A 13,917-nucleotide genomic window follows, 5' to 3' on the forward strand; every position below is an offset into this window, starting at 1 on the left:
AATACCCAATGGTAGTTAACTACGCTTGAAAGCCGAACGACAGTTAACTGCCGATGGGGTATGTTTTTGAGCAATTTCAAAAGTGAGATGAGCAATTTCCATCTTTAACCGGTGATCTTATCTAAACCTAGAAAGAGAATCTACACATGTTATGATCAACATGTTTCTCATCACCAGAAATACAAGGGTTAGGAAACTTCGGTCAAACTACCAGGGTCCCGTTATGATGATGAAATTGGTGTCCTTCGATGTAATGTGGGACAAGGTTCTTCATTGCAAACTGACTGATTTATTAGTAAGAAATACAAGAAAGTGTTGCACTAAACTGACTGATTTATTAATAAGAAATACAAGAAAGTGAGCAAGGCGTGACTTAAATTGAAAGCCAAGAAAAAGTATTACTTCGATCTATAATAACCTAAACAAATTAAATTAGGAATAGCACTCCACCAATGAAAGCTTTGTATCTGATATCATGTGAGACAAGTTTACAAGTACAATTGTTGCTTCCACAGTTTATCTGGGCTGGGGGTGGGGGAATCTGAATAAGCACACAGGCATGCATGTGTGTTTTCAAGCAGTTGATATATCACACCTCACCTCATACATATCAATTTTTATGTTAATAAAACCATCGTACAGGTTAAATTATAAAATAAAAAAATGCATTCAATAACGAGAGATTTTATAAGCTAATAACAAGTACATTTTAACCAAAAAATTGACATTTCAAACAAATGCTCAAACATAATACAAAGAATACACTCAAACACTCAACAGTACATATACAAAGCGCTTTCCTGAAAAATTTGGAAAGGGAATAATACAAAAGAATACACTCAGATACCGGAGTTTCTTGGGCGAAGTCTGCTTTCTATCTAATTTGTATAAGAAAAGAGGGATTACAAAGAATATACTCGTCCGTCACTCAAAGCCCCAAAAGAAGAAGAAAAAAAAAAAACACAACATAACAAATTAATACAGAAAAAAGGAAAATAGTTAGTTAACTTCAGTGGTCCTATCCTTGCAGAGCATATGCCACTCTTGTAGTACTGCTGCTTGAAGTGCTTGATGCTCGGCTTCCTCGGCAGTTAATTTGGATAGTGTTGAAGGTCCCTTCTTTTTCTCATCTTCATCCCCGTCCTTCCTTTTCTCTTTATCCTCTTCCTCATCTTCCTCGTCGTCGGATTTTGGAGTCTTGGGTCGTGGTTGGGCTGCCTTTAACAAGGCTATCCTTTCCATTGATATTCGAAGTCTCTCGGCAGCAGCCGATTTCACTTCATCTTCAGGCATATACTCCACCCCACCATCAGTAAGGTCATCACACCAACCCTGAAGATCTGACCCAATCTCCTTAGTAATAGATGCATCAGACGCTCGTACCACAAACTTGCACATCATGGTTGTCGTCTCGTCACCCAAATCCACATTTCTACTTACTTCACTTGCACCAAAAATCATCAACCCCAAGAAGCCACCATGCCAAGTTTTAGCAGCATAACACAACTGTTCCAGAATAGGACGGAGCAAAAGGGTCAGCAAATTCATATGAGGCAATGCATATAATCCCTACTTTGTCCATTGCTTATTATCCTATGTTTCTGAGTCATTTTCTCAAACTTAAGGTACCATATTAACTGTTTCAGGAAAAAAATATAAACGTATACAAGTAAAAACAAACAGAGAACAGACATTGAATAGTAACACCGCTAAATTTTAAGACAGCTACATATTTTAAATTTAAAGAACTTATTAAAGCTTCTCTATGGTATAAGAACTTGTGTAAAAGTTTGGGAGAGGTTATGAATACATCTTATGAGTTATCACATGTTCCTATGTTGTTTTCAACTTATTTCAATAAGTTCTGCATGCTATAGTTAATAGCTTATGAAAACTTGTAACTAAATACAGTTCAGCCACATTATCTCTTTATTATACAAATAGTTTATATTTAAGTGCTTTATGATAAGCACTTTATCGATAAACACTAGGTAATTCCAGGAATGGTACAACAGGAACATTATTTAACTATTTCAAACAGAAAGACATTAAAAAGGAAAAGAAGATAAGACAGTGAATTCTCACCTGAAACCCTGCCACTGTGCGGATAATATGTGAACAAACTTTGTGGAATGGCTTGGAAGACAAGGATTTCAGTCCACTCAAGAAAGGTGACGCACCATACTGCTGTGCTGCAGTAGCCTGAAAGCCACTCCCTTCATATGTATATGTACCGGTGTATTCTACAATAGCTGGCAAACTGGGCCACAGTCGGAAAAACTCGACAGGTGATATTTGGTGTGGTAGAAGTAGCTCAGTCAATGGAATTTTATAAGGTTGACATCTCAAAATCACGGGTTCACCTAATTCGGGCCTTAAGCTTCTCTTCTGTCTCATGACTTGAGGATCCTCCTCAGCATAGTCACCTTCATAGTCTCCAACAACACCACTGCCATAAAATGGGTAATACAACACTTGAACCCAAAGGGCACATCTTTCAAAGTGGGAAACACCAACTGTTACACTGCACAGCACTGGATCCTGAAAAGATAACATCATCACCAGGAACATGGGTCAAGTAGCTATTGCAAATAGAAGAATAGTAAAGAATGTGTACAACGAGACAATGCAAACCTTGAATAGTACAACTATTTAAAATCAATAATTAGCACAAAATTTGAAGTAATGAAGCAAACTTGCCAGGGTCTACACTCCAACTTATCAGGTAGTAATGCCTAAAAGGCTGCTAAGATATGTTATATAGTCCGGAACAGATTGCGGTATAAAGATTGAGATTTATAGTAGATAGATAGAGATTAGACAAAAGAAAAGATAGTGGAGTGAGTATTATTGATCAAGGGGAATTCCCCTTCACAAGGCAGTTACAACCGAAACAGTTAACAGAATTTGTAAATTGAATACCCCGTAGTTTCCTCCTCTTACTTCTATTTATACATGTCTAGGCTTCCTAGTGTACACTATTAACTTGGGTACTCTTACATTTCTAACAAGATATAACAAAAGCAGGAACATAATCCATATATCACAAATTTGCAACCTTCTAACTTGTCTTCATTATTGGCATGCAGAACCAAGTTTGGTGGGGGACAGAATCAACTAGAGTATAAGAACTACAAAAAGTAAGGAAAAAACGACTACACAGAAGAAGATATAAATCGTCAAAAATAGAAAGTTAAGAGTTTTTTTTTTTTTTTTTTAATAAGAAAAGGTTAAGAGCTACTACTACAAGGATGGGTAACATTATCTTTAGAGTTGGTTCTTATTTTATGTTATTGTGCATCATGTTATTTAAAATGGTGATCTATCCCTAATTCCATCATTTGTAAGACCTCTTCAAACTTAAATAGCTGGCTGTAAACTTCTGATGAATCTAATAGGAACCCGAGAACAAAATTGTATAAAGTGAGGGTATTATTTATATTTACTAAGTCAGAATGATTACAAGTGTTTCCCTAGAAAGAAACCAAAGAATATAACAGTAAAAGGTAAGTGTATTATTTAATAAATGAAAAAGATTACATAAGTTTTCCGCTATACTCCCCATTCCTCATGATACCACTTCTCTATATTCTTTTCCTTCCACGTTGACAGACCCTCTCAAAACATAACTAACTAATTGCCCACATTCCTCTCTGACCAACCCATTCAGCACAGTTGATGGGGTAGTAAATACATTCTGATGGTCACAAAAATGACTACTGAAAACCTTTTGCAAAAACTTCCATAATTCAAGAGCCAGAGTTTTACATCATTTTCCATATCCGTTTGTGTTTTTTTTTTGTTATGTTAATTTGTTCGAATTCATCACATCAGTTTGTCTACATCCTTGTCACATTCTTTTCTCTAACCAGCCGAATGTCCTAGTCCAGTTCAATCTACTATGCATCACTCTACAGTACCTCTCATTAAACCTATGCTGGACTAGCTTTTTATAGTTTTAATTTGTTCGTAAAAGCAGAGGTAAAAGAGTATAAATGGAAAGCAAAAAACTAAGTAGTTTGTGCAAGAACATTTTACAACCCCCTAGCTGAGAAAATAATTGTCAGGTATTGAAATGGAATTGCTTTGGACTCCAAACCCACTGTCCTAAAAACTAGTCTGAAGGTTTGCAATAGACTATCATAGGTTTGAATACATCTTTTGCCTAAAAATTTGGCATATTTCCTTTTAAGATATGCATGAACTTAAAAGAAAGTCCACATTCCAAACTCCAACAAAATATAAGGAGCTATTATTTACATAATAATTAAGATGAAAAATCTATATACAGGACAATTTAAATCCTACAAAAATGAACAAGTTGTCCAATCCAGTGGCAGTGATGACACATACTTCCCTTCCCTTTTGTTAGACTTCTTCAAATATAGAATTCGTTAGCTGTAGACTTCCAGTAAATCCAACTTAATAATAAATATAGTCTATAGGTGTCCAAAGTCCATTGCACAAAACAGACCGCTCCTGCAATCACTTCCGTAATTTAAGAGAATAATAACATTTCCCCTTTACCCTAATCAGTTTGGGTTTTTTCTTGTTATTTGTTTTCTTCATGTTACCATATTAGTTTTTCTACATCCTTAAATTATTTTCACCAAATAAGTCCTAACCCAAACACACTCCTTCATATACAAGTTAATGTTAATTACAACAGTGAGCTGCGGGTGATTACATATAACTAAAATTTAGTCAATTGTAAATTCCAAGCAAAACCAACTAAATAAATGGTCTAGAGGTCGCAGTAGTCCATCGTGCTTGATTAGCCTGGAAAAAACTTTGGGCTAGGCCATGTTGTCATACGTCCAAAAATATTAGGGCTACAGCATATGGGCATCATACTACTCAGAAATAGAGACACACCCGTAAAAAATTTCTGGACATGTAAAACAAAAGGAGAGAATAGCCAAGTAGATGCAAATGCAAAATAGCTATCTCAAACGGGGAATGGAATACGCAGTTAAGAGGAGAACAAACCTGTGAAACAAGATTACGCAACTGCCGCACTGCTTGAGAAGAACCATCCATATAATATAATGCACCAGATAATCCAACACGTACATCCACCCGATTTAGTTCGAGCTCGGTTAAATTTAAGACCTGAAGCATTTTCAATTGTAATAAATGAGAAACATTGTCGATCTACATAATTTATCCATAAAATAAATAATATCCTTTGTCCATTGTCAATCTACATAATCTTACCATTAAAATTGAAACTATTGAGCAATTCTATAATGCCTTCCTTTTTTTTTTTTCAATCAAAGGACAATAGAAAAATAATCAAGGCACAAGTAATAAACATCAGCATTTCATGTAAGAAAATATGAATTTGGGAATCTATTGCATGCCTGAATAGAATAATTACCACCAAATTTTTTTTGGAGTTTGTAAACTTGGTTTTACCGGAATATTATTCACACTAAAATAATGACCATTACAAAAAAAAATATATATATATATATTTAAATATAATGCCTAAATGTTTTAAAATGCCATATGGAACCCTAAAAATTGAGAACGAAGTATATAATTGAGGAGGCTTTGACCTTTAAATGCAGAGTTATCCTCCCATCACTTGAATCTGCTAAATGATAACCTTCAACATAGCAAGGATCACTGCTTCCAGTTAAAGTATTTGCAGTAGGAGGAACCTTAAGTGAAGTAGCATCAACTCCTTTAGTCAGCAAAAGGGTTAGTTCACTGGGGTCAGGTCTCCATAGCTCTAAAATAGCTTTGTGAACCAAACCTTCCAACTTTCTATCCTGAGCAGCAGATGCTTCATAAAATTGAACAGTTAATTTGTGATGGCTAAATGGGTAATCACCTCTGGCTGCTGTAACACCAGCCCACCTGGGGAAAAGGTAATAATAATGATAAGAGACAGAATTGCAATAAGTTATAATATAATGAATTAAATCTATGATTTGGATAATAAAGGTCACACAACATTGTTACATTAGAAATGACCATTAAGCACGAACTAGAGCAGGAATAAAATGACAGGGAGCTTTTCTACAACCAGCACCATTACAGCTAAAATTTCGCAATGGTAATAAACAAGAATTTCAATAAAATTATCACATAAAAGGAAAAAAGAAAGAGTGAACTGATGAAACACATGAATGAAATAAAGACCGGTGACAATATGAATAGACAGCAGTAATAAACATTAATTGCATAACATTCGTACCTACTATCAGGATGACCTGAAGCATATTTGATTCTTTGCAATATCAAACGGCACTGGTGCTTGCTTACAGAATCAGCCAAAGCATTGGTCCTAAACTCTTCAAGCTCTTTAGTAAGTAACTGTCCAGCTCTAGGGTGGCGTGATCCCAATCTTTGAGCAGATATAAGAACTGCCTGTACATCTTGAACTCTATTTGTTGTATCTGCGGTTGAGTCAACATTGAAAAGAACCTTGCGAATATTTGAAATAATGACATTAAGAGGATCATCTGGGTCGTCTGCTAGGAGTGGATCCAATCCTTCTATATCTATGTGCTCCGCAATAGCCCATATAAGTCGGGCCAATATTCTTGGTGTATTAACCTGTTACATTCACAGCCATTAATATACAAGAATTGAAGTCCAGGAAACACCTATATCTGAGTATGCAAGACACGTGTATAAAAGTTTAAGTGTTTGAGGAAACTCCAATCATGTAAAATTGATTTGTATAAGTGATAAAATAAAGGAAGCAATGAACAAATGTATAAGGGGCTAGAAATAAAAAATTTCATAATTTCAACAGACATTTATTTTAAATTACACCATCTATGTGAAGAAACTTATCCTCTTCAATCAAAAACGAACAGAAATTTTCTTTGGTATATCATATGTAGTTGTAGAATAAACAAAATTGCTCAGAAAAGCAACCTGCTAATTCAAACATTGCCCTTGAGGTTCTATACAAAATTCAAAAACACAGATGTCCTAGAGGACTCATAAAATATTTTTGATCAAACAATGTAAAACTAATTTAGCATACTATGGAGGTGAGTAACTGAACTAAAGTAATGATTGACAAATAAAGCACACTGACAACAAAATTTCATGATCAATTTTTTGGCATTATAATTGATGTCTTAATTGAGGGTTATATAAAAAAATGTCCTAGAGGACTCGTAAAATATCTTGCAAGTTCAAAAAAGGTAAAAAATCATTCAGCACACCATGAAGGTGAGTAATTGAGTGTTCACCAATGAATTCATATAATACCAGCATAGTTTCATTGTCAGTTTTCTTGGCATTACACAAATGTCTTAATAGCAATTGCCACAATGGAAAAACCTTAAGTAGGGTAAAGTTGAAGGTCTTTAACTCTATATTTACCAATTAAAAAAAAAATCAATAATTATAACTAGCACCGTTTGAATGCTATTGGTCGCATACATGCAATCGTGAAAAAGAAATCTTTATATGGAAGCAGTGCTGAATATGAGGTGTTAGAGTTTGTGTACCTCCCGTAAGTTCTTCACAAGTTCACGTTGCAAGTTTTGCAATCTAGTCTCATTCAAAATTTGGTCCTGAGAAGCTCCATCTTTGACTCTCTTTACACCGCCCCTAGTATCAAATATGCAGCATAACCTAACAAGCAACTTCAAGTAGCAGTCAATTGCATAGGTGCGGCCATCACAATCCCATTTAACACAAGGCCGACAAACTTCCACCACTTCTAAAGAAGGTTCAGTCCAATTTAATGCACCATAACCAGTTCCATATGCCAAAGCTCCAATGACCCTGCTCTCCATGCCCGAGTTTTTCTGTTCAGGCAAAGGCAAAGACAGCTGAAAGCAACTTTCCACCAGTGAAGCAACTAACTCCTCCCTAAAAATGCTTTTACTTGTAATGCTGTTAAGATCATCACTCACTCTGGCATCTTCAAAAAGGGAAGCAATATCAGTTCCAGCGAGAGGTTTCTGACCTCTTCGGACACTTTCCTTAGCAAATAGATCCACACAAAGAGCTGTTCTACAAATACAAGCTAAAGCATGCATGCGATCAGATTCTGCTCTCAGGTTTCTTACCATCAAAAGTAGCCTCTTGAAGAGTGAAACCTACAACAAGTCATTTATAGACAATAATAAGCACTATTGTATCACTTTTGTCTAATCAAACATCCAGTACTACTTTTAGACAAACCGAAAGTATCACAAGATACAGAATACAGAATAAAACGTGTTTCAGCACAAGACAGTACTAAGCCACTAATGACAAAACATAAATGTCATAATAACTAATATCAAGATGCGAAACCAAAAATATACATAGTTCAAAGCTTAACTTACTAGCACAAAGGATATTTTCATATAACTAGTGAAATTTTGACACAGTTCATAATTCATAGGCCAAAATAAGCCTTCACAATTTAGGAAATGATAGCCTGGTGAGGTAAAGAAATAAACAAATCAAAGTTTCAAATGGTAATTACAGTGGACTGACGGCAATAGTAAATTCATCGCTATCCTTGATATTATTAAAAAAAAAAAAAAAATTCCGACAACAAATATGGTTGATGTGATCGCAGATGTGGTTGCGACTTGCGATGCAGCCACATTACACAAAAAAATCATAATGTAGCAACAGATCACCAATCGTAACATTGAAACTAATATACAATTAATCGATTTGAATGAGACTAAAGTCATGATCACCTGCATATTAAGATCAAGCAGATGAAGATTGGTAACAACAGCTCTAACAATACTCTCTCTAGCAGAAGCAAATTCCTGCCTATCCCACAGTGTAAGAATAGCAATAGTCGATTGCGATGCCCATTCCGTTTTCCCTCCAGGCACATCAGCCAAATACAACATATTAATTCCAACCTCATAAATCAACGCCGGTTCCAACGATGAAACCAAAAACGGAGCCAAATGTGTAACCACATCCGAAACACCAACCAATTTCTCAGCATTAGCATCAACCTCACCACCACCACCACCTACACTAGAAGACTTCGAAAGCTTCCTAATAACCTCAACCCCACCGGAAGCAACAGCTTTAACCGAATAAACCACCGGAAACACAGTAGCCCGAAAATTCTCAACCGGCAAAATCAACGATCTCGCCATTAACGCCCTACGTTTCTTCCAAACAAAATCAACCATAGAAGAAACCCAATTCGACCGAATGGCTAACGAATTTTCACTATCAACAAGCTTATCACCAGCAAGCTTACTCATCCTTTTAGTACTAAACTCCTGAAAAAGTCTCCCAACAGAATCAAAAGCAACTTTCGAAACGGCGTCGGATCGGTCCAGCATATTCGCACCGATCCGACCCCACCAAACGGAAACACGATCAAGAAGATTAACATTGTTCTCACAAAGCGTCACGAGATCATCACGTGCGAGAACACACCCAAGCGTTTCAGTGATTGAAAATCTCAGATTATCGCTAGGAGAATCAAAACAATCGGAGATTTCTTTATTACAATCTGAAATGAGTTTCGCTAAGCGATAAGAAGGGATAGCGGCGAGAATGGAAACAGCGGCGGCGGTTACATCGGGATCAGGGAAATGGAAGTCGTTGCGGATGCCAGTACAGACAGTGTCCCATAAATCTGGGGTTAAGCGAGTGGAGCGGATGACGTCGAAAGCGAGTTTTTTGCAGACGGCGGAGGCCGGGGCGGCGACGATCTCTTCAACGGCGGATTTAGCGATGACGGCGATGTCGCGACCCGCGGCGGATTGTTGGAGGGCTTGGAGAAGGGCGCCGGATTGACGGAGGGCGTCGTTTGAACGGAGGTCTGCTTGGATCTGAGCGAAGAGGATGTCCATTTAGTTGGTTAGTTAGTTGGATCTGTGATTTGGATGGAACTATAACATAGTGGTGAATTAACTGGTTTAGTTGGAAATTGGAAGTGTTCAAAGTGTACTAAAGATTGTTATTAACAAAAGTAGTAGTAATGTTGGAAGCTTTGCTGTAATTTGAAAACTAAACCATTTTCATTTTTTCATGAAAATTAGAAAAATCACTCAAAAAAAAAATAAATGAAAATTAGAAAATGGCAACGAAAAATAACCAAATGAGGTTCTAAATAAGGATAACGTTAAAGCTTTTGCGATTTCGGTTGTCAAGGATGTTGCAATACAAACTATGATTGTCGCCGTAAGAATTAGTCACAAAATGTTATTTAAATTATGGCTAAAACGCACTTTTTGTCCCAAGTTTCAAAATGTTGCAATTTTGGCCCCCTATTAAAAAAAGTAACATTTTTGGCCCCCTTCGTCCAAAAATTGCTGAGAAGAGGCCACGTGTCCCAAAAAAGGGGTCATAATTGCAACTTTTTCTAAAGAAAAGGGGTCAAAAAGCACATTTCCCTTATGTTAGAGGGTCAAAAGAGCATATTTCCCTAAACATGGGGGGTCACTTTTGCCATTTTTTTAAATAGGGGGCCAAAATTGCAACATTTTGAAACTTAAAGGGCAAAAGGTACAGTTTAGCCTTAAATTATTTATATTAACTTTTAATCAAGCAATTTAAATAAAATATAAACTATTCTTCGGATATCCTTTAGGTAACGACATTTTCCCTGCCGTAACAGTCTTATGTCTCGATCGTAGCGTTTCACCTGTGATTTTTGTTCACTCCATGAAAACGAACAAAAACGTTATCGATGGCTGCCATGACCGTTTTGTAATGGCTGAATCCCTCTACATGACCGATTTTTTAAAACCTTGCATTTCATTTAAGATAAGAGTTTTGATATATGTTGGAATGTCGGTGAATATGAAAATTAGGCGTATATGAAGTTGCCTTAGCTAAGATGTGAGTGCATTGGCTTGTTTCTTTATGAACCTAATATGGGAGGTTACAAGATCCGTAGCTAAGAGATGACGACAATCCTTTATGATTGCATTGAGGTCTGATCTGTTATTGCTCTTTCCATAAATATTGTCTACCACTGCTTTGAGTCCATCATAATGTTCATATTCGGCAGATGAAGGTCACTTGCCCATTCCATAGTCAATAAAAGCCGCAAATCTTCCCATGTATCCATTTCTAATAATGGATTGAGTCACTATGTTCTGACTTATACAAAAGCTCCTTGATAGTCCAAGATACAAATACTGCTACCGATAGAGTTCAACTGGCTAGAGAACGATGCATCCACATTGCAATAAAACCTTCTTGGTGATGGGTTTTTGCCATCAAATGTTATTTTCCTGGGCAAAGGTACCTCTTCTAGTCTGTGTTAGATCCTGCGTTGTTTTCCAACTCTCAAACAGATTGGTTTCTCACACAAATATTGTTTGACAATTCTCGTTGGAATCATTCCAAATTCTATTATTTCGATTCTTTCAAATTCTCCAAAGGTTTACGCTAAACAAAGGGAGCTTGGATGCCTCTTATTTATGCATAATAGGGAATGACACCTAAGCGAGTTGAGAATCAACCACAAACACATATTCGATTTTCTAGCAGAGTCTTACCTTCAGCCAACGGTTCTTGCTTTTGTTTCACATTAATAAATTGTGGATATTGTCTTCTGGTTTGTAACAGAAAACACAATTAGTGTCGCAGTCACCCCTCGTGATTGGAGTCTAACTCTCGTTGATAAACGGTTTCTCCCAACTCTTCATAAAATATTCTTTATTTTAGGAAGTACTTTTTTGCCTGCCAAATAGTTTTCTAGTGTCCTTCTACTTGGTGTTGACCGATACCATCGTTGTTAAGTAGTTGCTTGTAGGCGCTGCTGTTTTATCTTGGTTTTCGGGTGTCAAACATTGATTACGTTTGAACCTTTTAAACCGGTGATATCTTATTTTTTCTTGGGAAGGGAAAAAGTAAGCAAAACCCTTGAGAATCGAGGTCCGGGAGTTGTTTTCGCTACGGGAAGGTGTTAGGCACCCATAACGACTATAGTATCCTATAGGAACCGTCTTTAATTTCTACGCACGCGCTCTATTTTTAAATGCTATTTTGAAAGTGTTTTATTGAACCTAAAGGGATTCTAAGTGAAGAATTGGAGGGAGAAGAATGTTTTTTGGATTTTTATTTTAGTTGAATTGAAGGAATTTTGTTCCTTGCCTACGTACCCGTTTAAGGGATCAAATCCACCGTAGTTCTCTTCCAAAAATGTTTTTGTTTTTTGTTGGTTGATTTTAGGTTTGAAAATGGGAATTTGAAGAATAGAAAGAGGCCTCAAGGGCATGAGATTGTAAAAAGTGGGGGTTGAATTAGTCATTTGCAAAATATGGTCTAAGTATGATTACTTTCATTGAATTTTTTGATTAAGAAAACAAAAGGGAAAATACAATGGGATTTTGATCCCAAGGTTTATTTTGAAAATGGTTTGGGTGATGTTGTTCACATTTGTTTGGAAAATTGATTTTTCTAGGTTTAAAGCCTAAACATACATCTAGACATACAATCCTAAACATACATCTAAACATGCATATTCTAGCTATATACTATAGTGATGTGTGTGTATGTGTCGGTGCTTGTGTCGGTGTACATTATTAGAGTCCATTGTCCTTTACATCATACCCTAGATGCATTCTATGGCCTCTTTGCCAAGAAATTAAAATTGCATAAAAGTAAAGTACAAAAATTCCTAAGTTTTTACATACTAAGTCTTGACAAAACTTATAGTGCAAGAAATGAAGTGAAGCAAGGAATGAAATGGGAATGCTTATGAAGAATATGAGACATGAGATGAAATGGTTAGTAACACATGATAATATCAAAAGAAACGAAGCAAGAGAAATACTATAGCATAAAGCATAGAAAATAACCCAAAATAAAGGCAAGAATGAGTGCAAATATGGCTAAAATTTGCTCATAAAGTGCAAGACTCATGTGACTTATAATCCTCACATTCCAACACATTTTTAAAGGTTTAGAATCAGATTTTGGAATGGGAATTAAGGCAACATGACTAACTTGACACTTTAGAAGCAAAATTAGGCACATTTACATTATTTATTTACACAAGTAACTTGTAAACTAAGTAACCTACCAAAATTCACAATCATGCAGCAATATTAAACACAAACAGTGGTTAAAACCCCATAGAATCAAATGGCATAGGTCACAAGTGTTCATCAAGAAAGTGGGATTGGAATCAAGCAAATTTCCATCAATTTTAGCATAAAATATCACAAAATAGCAAGAAAATTAACACCTCACCTTTTAACCAATTTTAACATGTGAAAATTATCACAAAATGCTACAAAACTATCAAGAAGCCTATATGAATTTTTTAGGAATTTTTTAAAGGTTTAAGGCTCAAGAACTTCACAATTTTTGACAAGAAATGGTAAACATTTTACAAGAAAATACTACTTATTTTTTGATCAAGATTTAGCACATAATAACATTACAAATATATCAAGAAAATAATCCAGAACACCTAGGAATTTGTTTAGAATTTTTTGCACAAAAATTTGACATGAGGGAGGTGTAAAAAGCAAGAAACCAGTAGAACGTGCAAGAAATAGGGGGTGTGTATAGCAAGATTCACGCAGGTAGGTGATTGGGCCTAAGAATTGCAAGGAATGGGTCGGTTTGGGGCATGGAGCGGGTTGAACCATGGGTTGAACCGGTTCGTTGGCCTATATAAGGCCTTGAACCGGTTCTGGTTCATTTCCCCTCTCCACTTCTCTCTCTAAGCCGTTGCCTAGTGAGAGAAGCTCTCACTTCTCTCTTCATGATCTTCATCTTCTACCTCTGGTTTTTCTGGAAAAATGACGAACACTGATGAAGTTTCCGGTGACAGTTAGACTTCCGGTGACGGAACCACCGTGCCGGAACTTCATACTTGCATATTTTGAAAACTTTTTACACTAACGTGTTCGTCCTTCTTCCCTGAGTTCAAAAATCCACTCTATTTTTCCTAAACCTTCCTAGATCTGCGTAGATCTACGTCCAAATGTTACGGTTCCTAGGGTT

At 36.3% G+C, this 13,917-nt stretch overlaps 1 protein-coding gene across 1 annotated transcript; it reads right to left on the reverse strand.

Annotated features, from left to right (window-relative positions):
* Positions 1–707: 707 nt before the first annotated feature.
* Positions 708–9,896, reverse strand: TPLATE (ARM repeat superfamily protein). Its single transcript, XM_085729727.1, has 7 exons — positions 8,673–9,896; positions 7,479–8,075; positions 6,206–6,567; positions 5,562–5,865; positions 4,990–5,112; positions 2,086–2,541; positions 708–1,506 (listed from the first exon to the last, which is right to left on the reverse strand). Exons 1-7 carry the CDS (start codon positions 9,798–9,800, stop codon positions 1,000–1,002), a joined length of 3,477 nt encoding a protein of 1,158 aa, XP_085585853.1. The 5' UTR covers positions 9,801–9,896; the 3' UTR covers positions 708–999.
* Between the last annotated feature and the right edge of the window lie 4,021 nt (positions 9,897–13,917).

Source organism: Medicago sativa, chromosome 7 (genome assembly GCF_051527215.1).
Source record: "Medicago sativa cultivar Bolivia chromosome 7, Bolivia_mono, whole genome shotgun sequence".
NCBI classification, from domain to species: domain Eukaryota; kingdom Viridiplantae; phylum Streptophyta; class Magnoliopsida; order Fabales; family Fabaceae; genus Medicago; species Medicago sativa.

Coding starts and splice junctions, on each gene's coding strand:
- TPLATE (XM_085729727.1), bottom strand. CDS start 9,800: ATGGACATCCTCTTCGCTCAGATCCAAGCAGACCTCCGTTCAAACGAC. Junction 2,542..4,989: donor TGCGTAATCTTGTTTCACAG/GTTTGTTCTCCT, acceptor TTATCTTTTCAG/GATCCAGTGCTGTGCAGTGT. Junction 1,507..2,085: donor GCACAGTGGCAGGGTTTCAG/GTGAGAATTCAC, acceptor ATTCTGGAACAG/TTGTGTTATGCTGCTAAAAC.